The sequence below is a fragment of the Pseudorasbora parva genome, chromosome 10, assembly GCF_024679245.1.
Source record: "Pseudorasbora parva isolate DD20220531a chromosome 10, ASM2467924v1, whole genome shotgun sequence".
In the NCBI taxonomy this organism is placed as follows: domain Eukaryota; kingdom Metazoa; phylum Chordata; class Actinopteri; order Cypriniformes; family Gobionidae; genus Pseudorasbora; species Pseudorasbora parva.
The window spans coordinates 10,762,172-10,776,568 of NC_090181.1; the positions used below are offsets into that span (position 1 = coordinate 10,762,172).

Below are 14,397 nucleotides of genomic sequence, written 5' to 3' on the forward strand. Positions count from 1 at the left end.
ATGGTGAAATGTTTTGTTTGATCGATTCATGAAAAGGTTTATCCCACCCATCTCAAAACGATTACAATTTCATCCAGTTCGGCCATTTTTATTACGATTGAAGTGTTTATATGGAGCAGTTTCATTCAGATTGGACTTTTAAACCGATTACAGTGCTCCATGTAAACGCACCCGACTGTAAAAAATTGCACTACATGGCACTTTAAAAACCGGATAGTTTATTTATAGTTCGATTACGGATATTTCACGTCATGTTCGAATGCATATTCGAATATCGAATAAAAAGTGACAGCCCTAGCTGCTAGTCGGTTGCATATGGTATCAGAAAAAGTATCGTTAGGAACCGGTATCGAAATTTGCCAGGATCGAAAGATTTTGAACAATACCCAGCAGATTAATTGATAATGAAAATCATAGACAATGATTCTCATTATCGATTAGTTGGGTCTGCCCTCTGTGCATTGAAAACTTCCACCGGTCACGCCAAATCACATAACTGAATAACACATTTCTATGGAAAAAATGCATCTAACAGTAGTGAAGTGATGATCCAAGCGCCCAAAACAAGAGAAATCTTTTTTTTCAGCTTCAAGCTAACGCACTAGAGTTTAACACACCCTGTCATCTGCTGACAGATGTGCGTGCATCCTCAGTGCAAAACCTTCTTTTTACAGGTTATATCCTTATCTGTAATACTCGAGTATTTCCACTGCGTGAAAGCGCATCCTGACAGTCTGCATTAAAGGGCATATTGAAGGTTTAAAAAAAGTTTACTTTTAAAACTTAACTGAACTAAGTCTAAATATCGAGAGAATCCCCTTTAAAGTTGTCCCAATGAAGTCCTTAACAATGCCAACACATTACTAATAATACAACTTATATATTTGCAGTACAAAATATCTTCATGGAACATGAGCTTTACTTAAAATCCTAATGATTTTTGGGATAAAAGAAAAAGCATTAATTTTGACACATACAATATATTGTTGGCTGTTACCACAAAAATGCGGATTTGTGGCATGTGCACTAGTCCAAAAATGTGATTGAAGCACTGAGAATGGAAATCTTGTGGGAGTATTTATCGTAAAGGAATAGTTCACGGGATAGGTCTAATTAGACCCCACTGACATGCATTATACAAGCAACGGTTGGAGTTAAAAATCTCATTTGTGTTCTACTGAAGAAACAAACACTACTGCATCTTGGATGCCCAAGCAGATGAACATCACATTTTAATTTTTGGGTGAACTATCCCTTTAAATGCAATTGGTCAGTCATTTCAACGATCTAAGTATCAGCATATCTCATATTTTATTAAATTTCTCATAATGTAATCCATACTGATGTTATTTCAGAGGGGCAGACCAATTTGTCTAATTATAGAGCACCTCACTGAACGGCTGAAATTACATTCACTTTTTTTTAGTAGTGCGCATTTATAAGCACTTTTGCTTGAAATATTTGTAGATGTTTAAATTCTGCTACTATAAGTAAAAACCTGATATTACTGAAGGCAGTAGGACAAATTCAAAGATAACGCCTAGCATTCAACCGAGAAGAACTGTTATATATTATGCTGCAAGCCAACATTCTTCGCTTGTGTGCCATCGCAGTGAACTTGTGCTTCAGACTGACCTGAAACTTTCAGACCCCCTGATCAGAGACGCAACACCTGTCAATTATGCAACAGTTCAGTCAGATGATTTTCAATCTGTAAAGAAGTTGAGTGCTGGTAACCATCCATTAGGCCTATCCAGGATGGACAGCTGACTGTTGAAAAAGTAAAAGGTACTAATATGGACACGCACTTAATGTGTGCGCATAATCCTTTTGCAAGAATATGGCGCATTCTTAATCCAGGATTTACCAAAAAATGCAGTCATGCATGTTTGATTGCAGAGGGCTTCTATTTTCTAGAAAGATAGTTATGCCATCTCCCCTCAGAAAATGTACTATATTATGTTCTGTTATAAAGCATTTCATTCTTATGTCAAAGGTTTAACCCAGAAACAACACGTGTTTACAGTTTGAAAACATTTAATTGTCATTTTCAGTTCTTAGAGACAGATGCTAAACATCTCAGAGAAAAACCTGACTCTCTGGATGTGAAATTTCTTAATAATATTCAGTTACAGTGGTACAAAATGGTTGGGTTAAAAAAAGTGTAATTTACACAGCATTACCTTTTGCTTTCCTAAAACACAAAGTGAGCTGAACCATTTTGGACCTCCAACATGCATACGTTCATCTCTGCCTGAAAAATGCTTCACAGAAGTCAATGAGATGGCAGAATGGAAAACATCTGTTGTGCTCTCAGCTTATCAAACATTTATAGGGAATCTGCTGGATCGAGACACTTCCCCAATCTGCCATAAACCACCTCGGTCTGGAGGGAGATCCCATTGCAGAAAAAAATGCTTTCCGATGACGATACAAACACAAAAGACATTAAATATGGGTGACAAGTACTGATTTTTTTTTTGGTATAGACAAAGCTAAGAGTGATTTTCTTTTAAACATTAGCATAAAATATGAAAACTCAAAAAGAGCTGTTCTACTATAAAATAAACACAAGGATGAAATACAATCCAGATTTTGTGTGTGCTGGGATTGTACCACTTCAGAAGCAAAGACAATGGAAAATGATGTGTTAGTGTGTTTGTGCTGTAGAAGTCCTAATAGTGTCTGTACTGCGTGGGTACAATTTTTTGTTTTGGTTTCTCTCAATCTATGGTTTGCAATACTGAATCAAAGTTTCTGCAGTCATTTGTTGACGTTTAATCTCAGGATTCTAAAGGTTTGAGCGTTTCCCAGATGTTACTGGATGCTTTGTCTCCCAGTGCAGGGCTGGATGTCTGGGAACCAGCAGCAATAGGAGACGTCGATGCACAGGAGACAGATGAAACCAAATACATCATCCTTTAACTCGCTGTCTGGTGGACCTGGTGTCTGGCCAGAACTAATGGCATGACGACCACAGGATGAGCTTCAGCAAATGAGTCCAGTCAGTGCCTTCCAGTCTGGGCGACAATCTCTTAGATAGCTCAAACACCAAGTCCACGTTCAATGCCTCAATATTAATACGAACAAGTGCTGTCGGTTTTTTAAACAACCAAGCCAGGAAGAGTTTCAAAAGCTGGATGGTTTTCATCCCTTTTCTGCCTGTTCCAAAGAAACCATTAAAAAGTGAGTAAAGCCGTACCCACCAAACCTTCAGTCCAGATAATCCGCTCAGATACGTTATGAGCAGCACTGAACTGGATCAGTGGATCACCTTACAGCACTCCACACTAATGCGGTGTAAGAGTCTGTTCTCCAGTCTTTCATCTTCTAAGTGCATTTCAGGCCTCCACACTTTCTAGGTCTAGCACTTCTGAAGAAAACGGCAACAGTCTAGACTAGTTCCACATGGTGTAATGTGAGTGTTCATGGAGGTTCATCTCATTCTCCTAATTTATGTACATAGTTGACTGGAAAGGAGCCGCTTCTAGAAGGTTCTCCCTCGATATGACCCACCTGGGAGGAAAAGAGTGCAAGATGTTGAAGTCTCAACATCAGTTTGAACCGTTTATGGAAAATGTATTCACACTTACTGCAAAGGCTGTTAAAAGCATGCCATGTAAACACTGTGTGTGTGTCAGTGTGAGGGAGTATGTATACTTACCCACCAGTGTGGGTCATCAGTTGCTGTCACTATGATGACCTCATTCTTGAAAAAAGCCAGCTGATTGGCACCCACTGATCTGCAGTCAACTAATGCTCTGACCTTCTTTGGTCTCTCTTTTAATGAGATCTAACACACAGAGAAAATAAATATAAGTTACAGACATGCCCTTCAGCAAAAACTCAAGATCTTCTCAACTTAATGTCACAAAAGGCCTTTAGATTAGACTAACAAAGAAGGATTCATTAGATAAACATCATATTTGGTCAAAGTATGTCTGGAAATGGCATCAAAAACCCAGCAACATTTTTGTTGAGAATTCAAAATCTCACTTCCTGTTAGTTTTTTACATTTTGCATTCAGGGACTTTTTTTGTAGGTATTGGGCTGTTACATGAGCCTAACTTGTACGTGAAATGTAGCGTGAAAGTGCTTAATTGAAATTTTGTATGTGGTGCTAGAGCCATTTTGACATGCCTAATTCTGAAACCCCCTTCAGACATACAATTTCACCACTTCTGATGCATGTGCAAAGTTTCATGAATTTTTGAGCATATTTAGGCCCAGAAAAAAAGATTCATTTCAGAGAAGCAGCATAATAGACAGAGCAATTCCAATAGGGTCCTCACACATCTGTGCTCAGGCCCTAATACTATGTAAACATTAAGAAGAAAAATATTTTCTTAAAATAAAGAACACTGCATGACATTACCATGGCATTTTTGCGTGAGCGAGGTGGCGGCAGTATGATTGGCACCGTGGCACTGTTGTTAGCATTAGCTGGTGGGGGTGTGGGGTTGGGAGCCCCGCCCACTGGACTGCAGTAGAGTTCCTCCTGACTGCCTGCACACCCTGGAGACGGGGCCGAACTCCTCCCTTGGCTCCCACTGCTTGTGCGTCGATATGAGGTTGTCTTCTCTGAACTGAAGATACACATTATATTTGAACTGACAAACTAGAAGACTACACAAATATACTCAAACAAATCCAGATATGAATAAAAGCTACACTGAATTTAGTAGATGTCTCATTTCTCAATGGGAGGGGGGAGATGTGATGGAGGATGTTTCAGCTGGGACTTTTTACTGCGCCGAGTCGAAGTACTCTCAGAAGTGTTATTCCGCCATACATTTTTAGTTCTATTTTTTTAATCCGCTTAGAAAAGCGCCACGTTTTATTTTGTGTCACCGATCATTCAACTATTTGTGTAACTATATTTAAATAGGGGAAACGTGGAGGAACTGGGCTAAGATAAATGCTATCAGATTGTCACCACGTGTCAGAAAGATTAAGTGCACACACTCAGGCGAGAGAGGTATATTCAAACTCGTCTTAATTAAGGGAATAACAGTTTAATATGAAAAAGCTGTGGACACTTTGGGCATGTAAGATAAATGTAACAGGATTACAGTCGCTGACTCCTACTGTGTAGAATGCGAAAAACAGAACAGCAAAAGATTAGTATGTTCAAACTCTGAATACACGGTATGCGAAAAATCAACATGGCAGATGTAGTACTTCTGAAATTTCATACATACTAGCCTTATTCATACTAGATAGAGCCAATGTCCTGCAGAATTTAGCTCCAATCCTAATCAAACACACCTGAACCAGCTAATCAACGTCTTCAGGATTACTAGAAGGTTAGATGCAGGTGAGTTTGATCAGGGTTGAGCTAAACTCTGGAGGACACTGGCCCTTCAGAACTGGAATTGCTCACCCCTGATACAGAGCTTATTCTTTTAACGGTCGCATAGTAAATTTAAGTGTATTACCCACTCAGACAGTAAGTGATTTCAGACGCAGAGAGCGACTAACCTGACAGGTCCTCTCTGAATCTGTGGTGAAGTGGAGTGATTTTTGCCCTCTGCACCCGAGAAAGGTCCTTCCCAGAACACTGTCTGTCTCTGTCCTTTTGACGGTCCCATGCTGTGAGAGCGTGCAGAAGATGTCAGTCCAGACGACTCTGAGGACGTGGTGCTGATTCTCTGAAAGCAGCCAACAGGGTGGGAACTCTGGCGGTAGGGGGCGTGAGTCTCTGGAATGGAAACCGAGATCTGAGGATCTGAACGACCTGTGGGGACACAAATTATCTTTGACCTTGCTGTGGTTTGTCTGGATGTGCCTGCATGGTTTCCACACACCTTCTCATAAGCAAAGTAGCACAATTCAGCTTTTTAGAGAACATCTAAATATAGATTTCAGACTTCAAAAGACAATTAAAAGCTAGCAAACATTGCATCTCACCTCTCTGTATTGCTTTAGCTGGCAGGGGAGGAGGCATGGAGCCACCAGTGGGGGCGCTGTTGTTGGGTGGATTTTCATATAGGAAGTCAATGTTCTCATAGGTTCGGGCTGGACTGCTTTTATTTACATTCCATGCGGACGAGCAGTGCCCATTGCTGCCAGCAGGGGGCAGCAGAGACCGTGAGCCCTTAAGATGGGGACTCACCTAAACATTTATTTAATCAACATTATTATAAAGCACAACACGGACATCTACTTTTCACATATTCTTATTGTTGAACCTGAGCATTGTTTTATCATTAGGTTTCTTTACATTTTAAAATTAGAAAAAAAGGTAAATTATAACATTTTCACTAGTGGTTGCAAACTTAGACATCACTATGCATATTACAGAGAAAGATGCATATAGTATGAAATAGTAACAGACCCTTTCGTCCAGATCATCTTCACTGTCATACATGTCCTGTGGTGTCTCCCATGGGTATTCAACATGGATCTGAGAGTTAAACTTCCCATTGTGGGCCAATTCCAGCTAAACAGACAAAAAGGAAACAAGAAATTCCAGTTAACTCTGTGACTCACTTTTGACAAGACTAATATTTCACATTAGTCTCCTATTTAGAGAAAGCAAATTCAGCTCAGTTTCATTTATTTAATCAATTTAAGCATGCTCCCTGGTCCTTTATTTGCAGACATTGTATTTGCTTTCTGTGATGATACACTATTATATGCAGGAAAGGTGAGGGGAAGTTCCTTAAGAAAACATTGTCATATGAGACTTCAGGATATTAACCAGGATAAAAATCAACCTAGATATAATATTTCTACAAACACATGCCCACAGACACACACAAAAAGCCAATAAAAGCTCTGTTTTTATCCAATATGTGATACTCACCAGTTCGATACACTGCATGTGCTGCAGTCTCTTGGCAATGTCAAGAGCCGTCTCACCCGCTGAGTTCACTACAGGACAATCAGAACAATGGAAGGGTTGAATCAAATGTCTGTTTATCTATCCATCCACCACCCCACCCATCCATCCATCCATCCATAACTTGATAGTTGGATTTGTGAGCACGTATTGCATACCTGTGTGCAAAGCAGCCTTTGCTTTGAGCAGAAGTTTCAAACACTCAGTTTTGTTGAATAATGTACAGTAATGAAGTGCTGTGTTTCCTTCTGCAGTCTTCTTTTCCAGGCAGCCACTGAGAGAAAACACACACACACACACACACAGGGTAGTCAGCTGATGGACATCCTACTGGGTGCTGACAGATGTGTGACTAGCAGATTTCTCTCACCAGTTCTGAGCAAGAAAATCCACCAGAGCCAGAGAAGTCTTATCAGACATGCGCACAGCTAAGTGAAGACCGGTCTCCTTTAAGTCCTGCGAGACACAAAAGAGAACAAGATAAAGTTACTGGCTGCTGTCAATTGGTCACCCTCTGAATTAGACAGTGAGCTGGTGTACTTTAATTCTCTACTTGTGAGTGTATGTGTGCGGTAAATTAAAACATGGCGATTCAGTCACTGAATCATTCAAGTCAAATTCTGTCTTAAAAAAAGAGATTTCAGCCAGATAACACACATACACAAACAAGTACAGCAGGCATTACACAGCATGTGTTCACTTCCTGAGTGGGCTGAAAAGAGGGGAAATGTGATTAGAGATGGAAAAAGGGAAATACAGAATTACAGTGAAAGAGTGAATGATGTGTGATTAATGACATCTAACCACACAGATTTTTTCTGTCTTGTTTCTGTTTATACAGTTCAAACTGAAATGAACATCTATTTAACTAAATCACAGGGAGACAGACATGAAAGCTCAAAACATCTCGAGCACATTTGTAAAACTTGAGAAGATTTTACCACTGTGGAAGCGGTGTATGTTACGATTGAGTGGTCTCACCTGTCCGTCAGGTGTGGCCACTGGTTTAGACAGGTCCTCTCCCTCTGCATAGAGCTGCAGTAGTGACGTGAGGTCTTTGCTCCTCACGGTGTCATATACATGGTACACTTCAGAGTGTTCTTTTGGGAGGACATAGCGGCGTTCTGCGTACTTCGCTACAATGTACTCCTTCCTCGCCGTCCTGGGATGCACAAACAAAAGCGAAATGTGTTAAATCAAGGCTGAGCTAATAGTAAAGGGACAAAAAGTGTTTGTTTTGTTAAGAATAATATGTGACCCATGATGGCAAAATAAGTCCCAATAAGCACATTTTCAAAAATGGGTTATTGTTCTTTAAGAAAAATAACAGCTACACATTTGAAGTTGATAGTCAGTAAAGAAAATAAAGATTTCCTGAAGGTTCCGAAACAATCACCTAATAAAGATACCTTAAAATCCCTGGTAATAACACCAAATTTGGCACACACCAAGTCAAAACCAAATACCTATAGGAAAAATATATATTCTACTTTTTTCCATGATACCACAATTGTTTTATGACCTAGTGTACTGCACAGATCTAATGTTACACCACGGATGTCAGATCTGTCAGTCAGCTCGAGTCAGATCATTTTTCATGGACAAAGCTGCTCCTCCCAGAAAACGTACAAATAAAGATACTCTTTTTTGAGCATTAAGCTAGATGAGGGCTTAATGAACTCGTTTTTGTGAAAACCTCAAAATCGCATGTAGCTCGAGATTATCCCGTGCGCATTCCGACTCCTTTTGCCAGCACAGGTCACATATGAAGCAATATATCTGAACTGCACACTAGGACTCACATGTCACTTTTTGGGAGGGGCTTGATTGCATCATTGGGTTGGTTGACTTCCATGATGTCATTAAACTTGGCATTTCCAATGCTCACTGCCAACTGTAAACCAAAACACAACTAATAAACAGATGTTTGCCGTAAACATACAAAACTATCAAACAGAAAATTGAACACTGCATTCATGCATCTAACTTCATTATTGGTAGTTTGCTCCATCTGTAATCTAAGTACCTAATAAATGACACTAGTGTGAAGCACTTGCATTTAGGGATTTTTTTGCATTACTGTCACAGTCAGAGGTCAGAAGTTCATCCAAACACGTGCACGAGAACAAATCACTTGTGAGTAACTGCTGACTCCAGTGGATTATGGGTGTAAAATTGATTTTTAGCACACAAAAAACAACAACAGTAAAAGTGCAGCTAGCAAGTCAATAATGGACTCATGACATTATAGATCATCTATCTATACATATACGACATATATCGACAATTCTGCATCGATGCAGTGATAAAACATGAACTGATTATAGCCTAATGACATTTTTCTGACATGATTCGTTACATACGTGCTTCTCATACTAACATAAAATGGCAGAGGGAGGCGAAACACAAAAGCGAGTAATAAAAAAGCGTGTGAGCATGTCAATGAGCGTTATTGTAACTTAAGTACTCTACTTGACAGTTCCATGCACTTTTAGTATTTACTTCTGTTTGTTAGTTTTGTCATGTACTGTGTTCAGACTTGTCTGTGTTTGATGTTTGCTACATTCAGGAAGTGTACTTTCTTGTTGCAGATAAAATAAAAGGAGTTGAGTTTATATATCTAACTGCTTACAGTAATTGACAAAAAAGTAGCCATGTGCAGTAATAATGAAAACTGAGATGCAAATCGACTCACTGACATGATGATCGATATCGAGTTATATCGTGAGACCTTTGAAGATTCACACCCAGAGTGTGTGTGTGAGTGTGTGTGTTTACCAGGAGCTCAGAGGTGCTCAGCACGTCGAGAGTGAGAGACTGAATTCGTGAGTGATGTACTCCGAGCTCACGATGGATTCCTGAACACTCGATACAGGTGAGGATGCCCAGGTTAGTGGAGAGCCAGGTGGGATCTAAAGAGCACGTCACACTTTAAAAACACTTCTTAGTAAAACTTTTGCAGATTAATAAAAAAAGTGGCAGTGGACTAAAATAACTCAAGGTACAGATTTGAACATATTTTAACTTGAGGGCAGCATTTTTGAAAATGATTAAAAAAAAAGAGTACAATGATCAAACATGTCCATCAAGCATGTTTACACTGAAAAACTACAGAAATGTTGTGCAATGGAATGCAAAAATGTGTTCAGTGTGAATAGTATTTAAATGCATTAAGATGTCGAGACCTCGCGCTCCGCAGTCGCAGCAGGCCTCATTGCCGGGCAGGTTTCTCAGGCCTGAGATGACAGCTCGGACGAGCTCCTGCAGACCGCTGTCCTGAAACTGGAGCTGATCTCCACCCAGAGCCGTGTTTAAGGCCTCCTCCTTACTGTTCTGCAGCACAGACACCCATCTGCAAGACAGACAGAGAGGTTACAAAAATAAATTCATATGTCTGCCTAACAAAGAGTGACCTTTCAGATACATCCGCTGCCTCTTTAACATTTCATTGTCTTTATCTTTCCCTTTCCTTTTTTATTCTATCTCTCGTCTTGAGGAGCAGGTTTTGATCCTGCATGTCTGTACATGCTGCACCGCAGTGTGATAGAGAGGTCTCTGTGCACGTGTAAGTTTATGTGCATCTGCACTTACATCATGCATTCTTGCTCATCCTCAGCCTGGAAATGGTATGTGCGATTGTCTGTAAGCAAAACGAGAGAGAGAAAAAAATAAATAGAGTGTGTGCATTAGGTGAACCTTTACGCATAAAAGAAAACATGGAAAAACATCCTTATCTACAGGAAATAACAGTATAAACAAAAAACAGTCAGGCCGAGCCACTACACACACCTACACACCTATTTCTCAAAACTATTTACATACTTCTGAACGCCTACATGCATGAAGCGCCTCGTCTGGTTTAACACACTATATTTCACATCAGATTTCCATGAATGCATCATATTTAGGTCAGTTAAGCCTACAGCACTAAATTATTTCCAGCCATGCATGTTGAATTCATCCCTGGCTAGTCCTTGGATATCTTCAGAACAGCATACTATTCTTATTATTCCATCAGTATATAGTATAAATACTGTATATATTTGCATAGAAGACCCAGATGATGCGACATTAATCAAAATGCAAAGTGCTTTCCAGTGAGGTGAATAAAGTAGAAGTATAGTTATTTTTAAAGAAAGTAACACTTTGTTTAATTAAAGCCATTTTTGCTTATAAGTATGGTTGAATTGGATCATCGAAGGTCAACAGGAAAAACATTTAATAAAGTGAGATTAAATACAGAAAGTATATTTGTATTATTTAACATTAAATTATTGCAGGTTTGTGTAATATTCTGAATTTGCATTTTACTGTTTTTAATTATTTTGAGATGAGTAAACGCATACTCATATTTAGTCTGGAACTACAATAACCATTATGTTTACACAGCGCACACAATGCCTCAATTTCTCTCAACATTGGGACAGTAGAGGTGAAAATAAATCTGAAAATAAGTAACTTGCGTTATTTGTTTGAAAAAAAGAAAGAAGATATTTTGTTCTAAATCTAAACATAAAGCGTTACTTTACGAGTTATTTGTAACGTGCCTTACTTGTGTAATGTGTTACCTCAACACTGGCATGTAGTGTAAATACACACTCAGAATTTTACAAAAACAAAACAAACGTTTTACAATTCGTTGATTTACTAGTACAGTACAGCGCATCCTGAAAGTATTCAGTGCTTCACTTTTTCCACATTTTGTTACATTACAGCCTTATTTCAAAATGGGATCTTTGCAAATTTATTTAAAATAAAAACATTACATCACATGACTACATAAGTATTCACAGCCTTTTTTGATCAATATTTGTTAAAGCATCTTTTGCACCAATTACAAGTCTTTTTGCGCATTATGCTACAAGCATTTATGGGCAGTTTCTCCCATTCTTCTTTGCAGGACCTCTCAAGCTCGATCCGGTTGGATATGGAGTGCGCCTGTGTGCCTTCCCAAATCATGTTCAATCAACTGAATTTACCACAGGTGGACTCCAATCAAGTTGTAGAAACATCTCAATGATGATCAGTGGAAACAGGATGCACCTGAGCTCAAATCTGAGTGTCACGTCAAAGGTTGTGAACGCTTATGTACATGTGAATTTTTTTTTTTTTTAAAGAAATTTGCTAAGATTTCAAACTAATTTATTTCATGTTGTCATTATGTATCATCGAATGATGCCTACTGTTTTACAAACTATTTTTTGTTTATACACTGTATACTGCACACTATTTAGTAATTAATGAATTAGTTTTCTGTTCCAAACAGTCCTTGCCATATCTGAGAAGGAAAGGATCAAAGGTCAGAGATCAACTTACGTGTAATTAAATCAAACGTTCTTTTTTCCTCAGGGTTGGGTCGCACCTGACACGTCAGGAGGTTGAGCTTTGCGGGTGGTCTATTGATCTGAGAAAAAAAGAAGCGTTAGAACATGCTCAAAAGGCTCTCTCATCACACAGTGCATATGTGGTCACCCATTAAACACAAACAAATCTCACTTCAAAACTGTGATGTGTGCAGGATTAACGCTAGAGGTGTGATTAAAAGCTTAAAAAGTTTAGTTGCTAAATCACTGAAGATGGAAGCACACACACACAGACATAAGTAAAACCAGTAAAAGTTTTAGTTTTTGACAATGTGGATGATTCTAGATTAAACTGTTTTATGTGTTTGGGGCCTGTAGTTTGTGGTTCTGAAAGGAAATCACTAATACATGAGCGACGACGACTCTCATACAGCATGGGAAAATTTGATTGCATCTCCTAAATTGTAAACAATCACTCAAGAGATTCTCAGAACAGAGAGTGTATTATCACTAATGTCGGTGTACTATTTGTGCTCATTAAACTAATCACTCAAGCAAAAGTACTGTTGCCCTGGTTACCGCATAGAAAGATTCAGCCATATGATTTTTATACAGAAGGTTTGTAAACAAAAAGTTAATATTGAGTACTTTGTAATGCCCCTCAGCCAATCAGATTCAGAGACTGTAATATAACATAATAAGTGTGTAACTGGAAGGTGTTGAGCTGTGTTTGACTCTTAAATCTTACCGTGCTGTGAGAAATGGTGAGGCAGCCATATTTAACCCCACACTTCCTCTTCTGCCAAACCTTTCTGATCCTGAAACACAAAGATCATGAAAACTTCTAACAATCCACATCCATCAATGTTATCTTAATTCCCTCATACCAAAGGTTTATTACACAATAGCGTTCTTTACTCCTGTGGATGCTGAGGCTGTGATAGGGCTCAGAAATGTTCAATATTGTATACCAATATAAAAGCAAATTACTTTTAACTATGTTTTCCTCACACAGACAAAATCATCTCATTTGGGGGTTCATGGCAATAAATAAAAATGCATAGGGTAGATTGTTTTACCATATAAATCATGTAAGCAGAAATAACTAACTGCTCACTAGAAAAGTTACAATTAGAAGGGGGGAAAAATGACAAAAAATTGTGGTGATGGTTATTCTCACACTAATCAAACAAGTAGTCTGGATGGTTGTGGGCATGTGTGTGTTGTGAGCTGTAGTTTTAAAAGAGTTTAAGTGACTGTAGAGCAGAAAGAAAACTAAACCACATTTAATAGACAACATCTGTGTGAGAGGAACACTGTGGCACAAACAAACAGCTGTGAGCCTGAAGTCAAAAATCTCAGACTGATGCTTTGTGCTGCTAACTATCTGTGCTCCATGACTCTCTTAGGATATTATAACTCATTCCTTCATTTATTTTGCTCTCAGCTTAAAAATAGGGGCATATATATCATCACACACACTGAAAGCTGTGTGGAGACCGTTTCCTGAGGAACATACACTCAACCCCATGCGACTAAATGCAAACAGGAGCCGAATACTACATCATGTCTGGAAAAACTTGAATAAGTTCAGGTAATAAAAATAAATAGTTTGACTGTTGCTGTTTCTGGGGAGGGTTTGTGACCTTCTCAACTTGGGGAAGTAGACAGTAACGTTTAACTCACCCGTCACTCTTTTTAAGAAGGAATCCAGATTTCTCTGTGCCATATTTCTTATTGCCTTGAGGCTGGTGGATGCTATATCCATGGCCAGAGTTTTTCCTATTTAGAAAATCCTGTAATGACACAGAACAACATATTTATCATAATTGTCATCTACATCATCATCCTCATCTCTAAACTCGTCTTTAAAACCAATTACAGCCACAGATGAGCCATTTTCGAAAAAATGCATTACTTAGAACAAGAACTTGGGAATTTTAGGAGTTGTATTTATTTTGGAAGTTACCTCTTTGCCATCCACCTGTAGTTGCGTTCTGAGTGAGTCGCGCAATTGAGAGAGCTGCTTTACTTCTTCATCCTGCTCATGACGAACCTGGAAACCAATCACAGAAAAATGACATGGGTTGACTTGCCTTGCTTTTGTGTATAACAATGAAACCAGTTGTGGGATTGGTTAACATAAGTTATACACATTAACAAAAACAGCAGTTATAGATGACACAGACTACAGGCTCACACTGGAAAACATTCCTCCATTTTGTAATGAAGTCCAGCACCAAAACGACA

General features: G+C 38.9%; 1 protein-coding gene across 2 annotated transcripts in view; it reads right to left on the bottom strand.

The window, feature by feature from the left end:
- Window positions 1-2,019: 2,019 nt before the first annotated feature.
- The window catches only part of asap3 (ArfGAP with SH3 domain, ankyrin repeat and PH domain 3), a 40,166-nt gene continuing 27,788 nt past the window's right edge, over window positions 2,020-14,397 (bottom strand). Inside the window, exons 9-26 of one of the 2 annotated variants that reach the window (XM_067455152.1) lie at window positions 14,117-14,203; window positions 13,834-13,943; window positions 12,896-12,965; window positions 12,161-12,248; window positions 10,436-10,484; window positions 10,030-10,196; window positions 9,623-9,756; window positions 8,647-8,738; window positions 7,826-8,006; window positions 7,215-7,300; window positions 7,003-7,118; window positions 6,809-6,876; window positions 6,338-6,442; window positions 5,911-6,115; window positions 5,482-5,701; window positions 4,376-4,586; window positions 3,665-3,793; window positions 2,020-3,516 (exon numbers count right to left, since the gene is read on the bottom strand). In XM_067455152.1, the coding sequence (XP_067311253.1) occupies window positions 3,442-3,516; window positions 3,665-3,793; window positions 4,376-4,586; window positions 5,482-5,701; window positions 5,911-6,115; window positions 6,338-6,442; window positions 6,809-6,876; window positions 7,003-7,118; window positions 7,215-7,300; window positions 7,826-8,006; window positions 8,647-8,738; window positions 9,623-9,756; window positions 10,030-10,196; window positions 10,436-10,484; window positions 12,161-12,248; window positions 12,896-12,965; window positions 13,834-13,943; window positions 14,117-14,203 (2,193 nt within the window). In that variant the 3' untranslated portion in view covers window positions 2,020-3,441. Of the gene's footprint in view, window positions 3,517-3,664; window positions 3,794-4,375; window positions 4,587-5,481; window positions 5,738-5,910; window positions 6,116-6,337; window positions 6,443-6,808; window positions 6,877-7,002; window positions 7,119-7,214; window positions 7,301-7,825; window positions 8,007-8,646; window positions 8,739-9,622; window positions 9,757-10,029; window positions 10,197-10,435; window positions 10,485-12,160; window positions 12,249-12,895; window positions 12,966-13,833; window positions 13,944-14,116; window positions 14,204-14,397 lie in introns of both variants that reach the window. The other variant, XM_067455151.1, reaches the window with a different exon arrangement.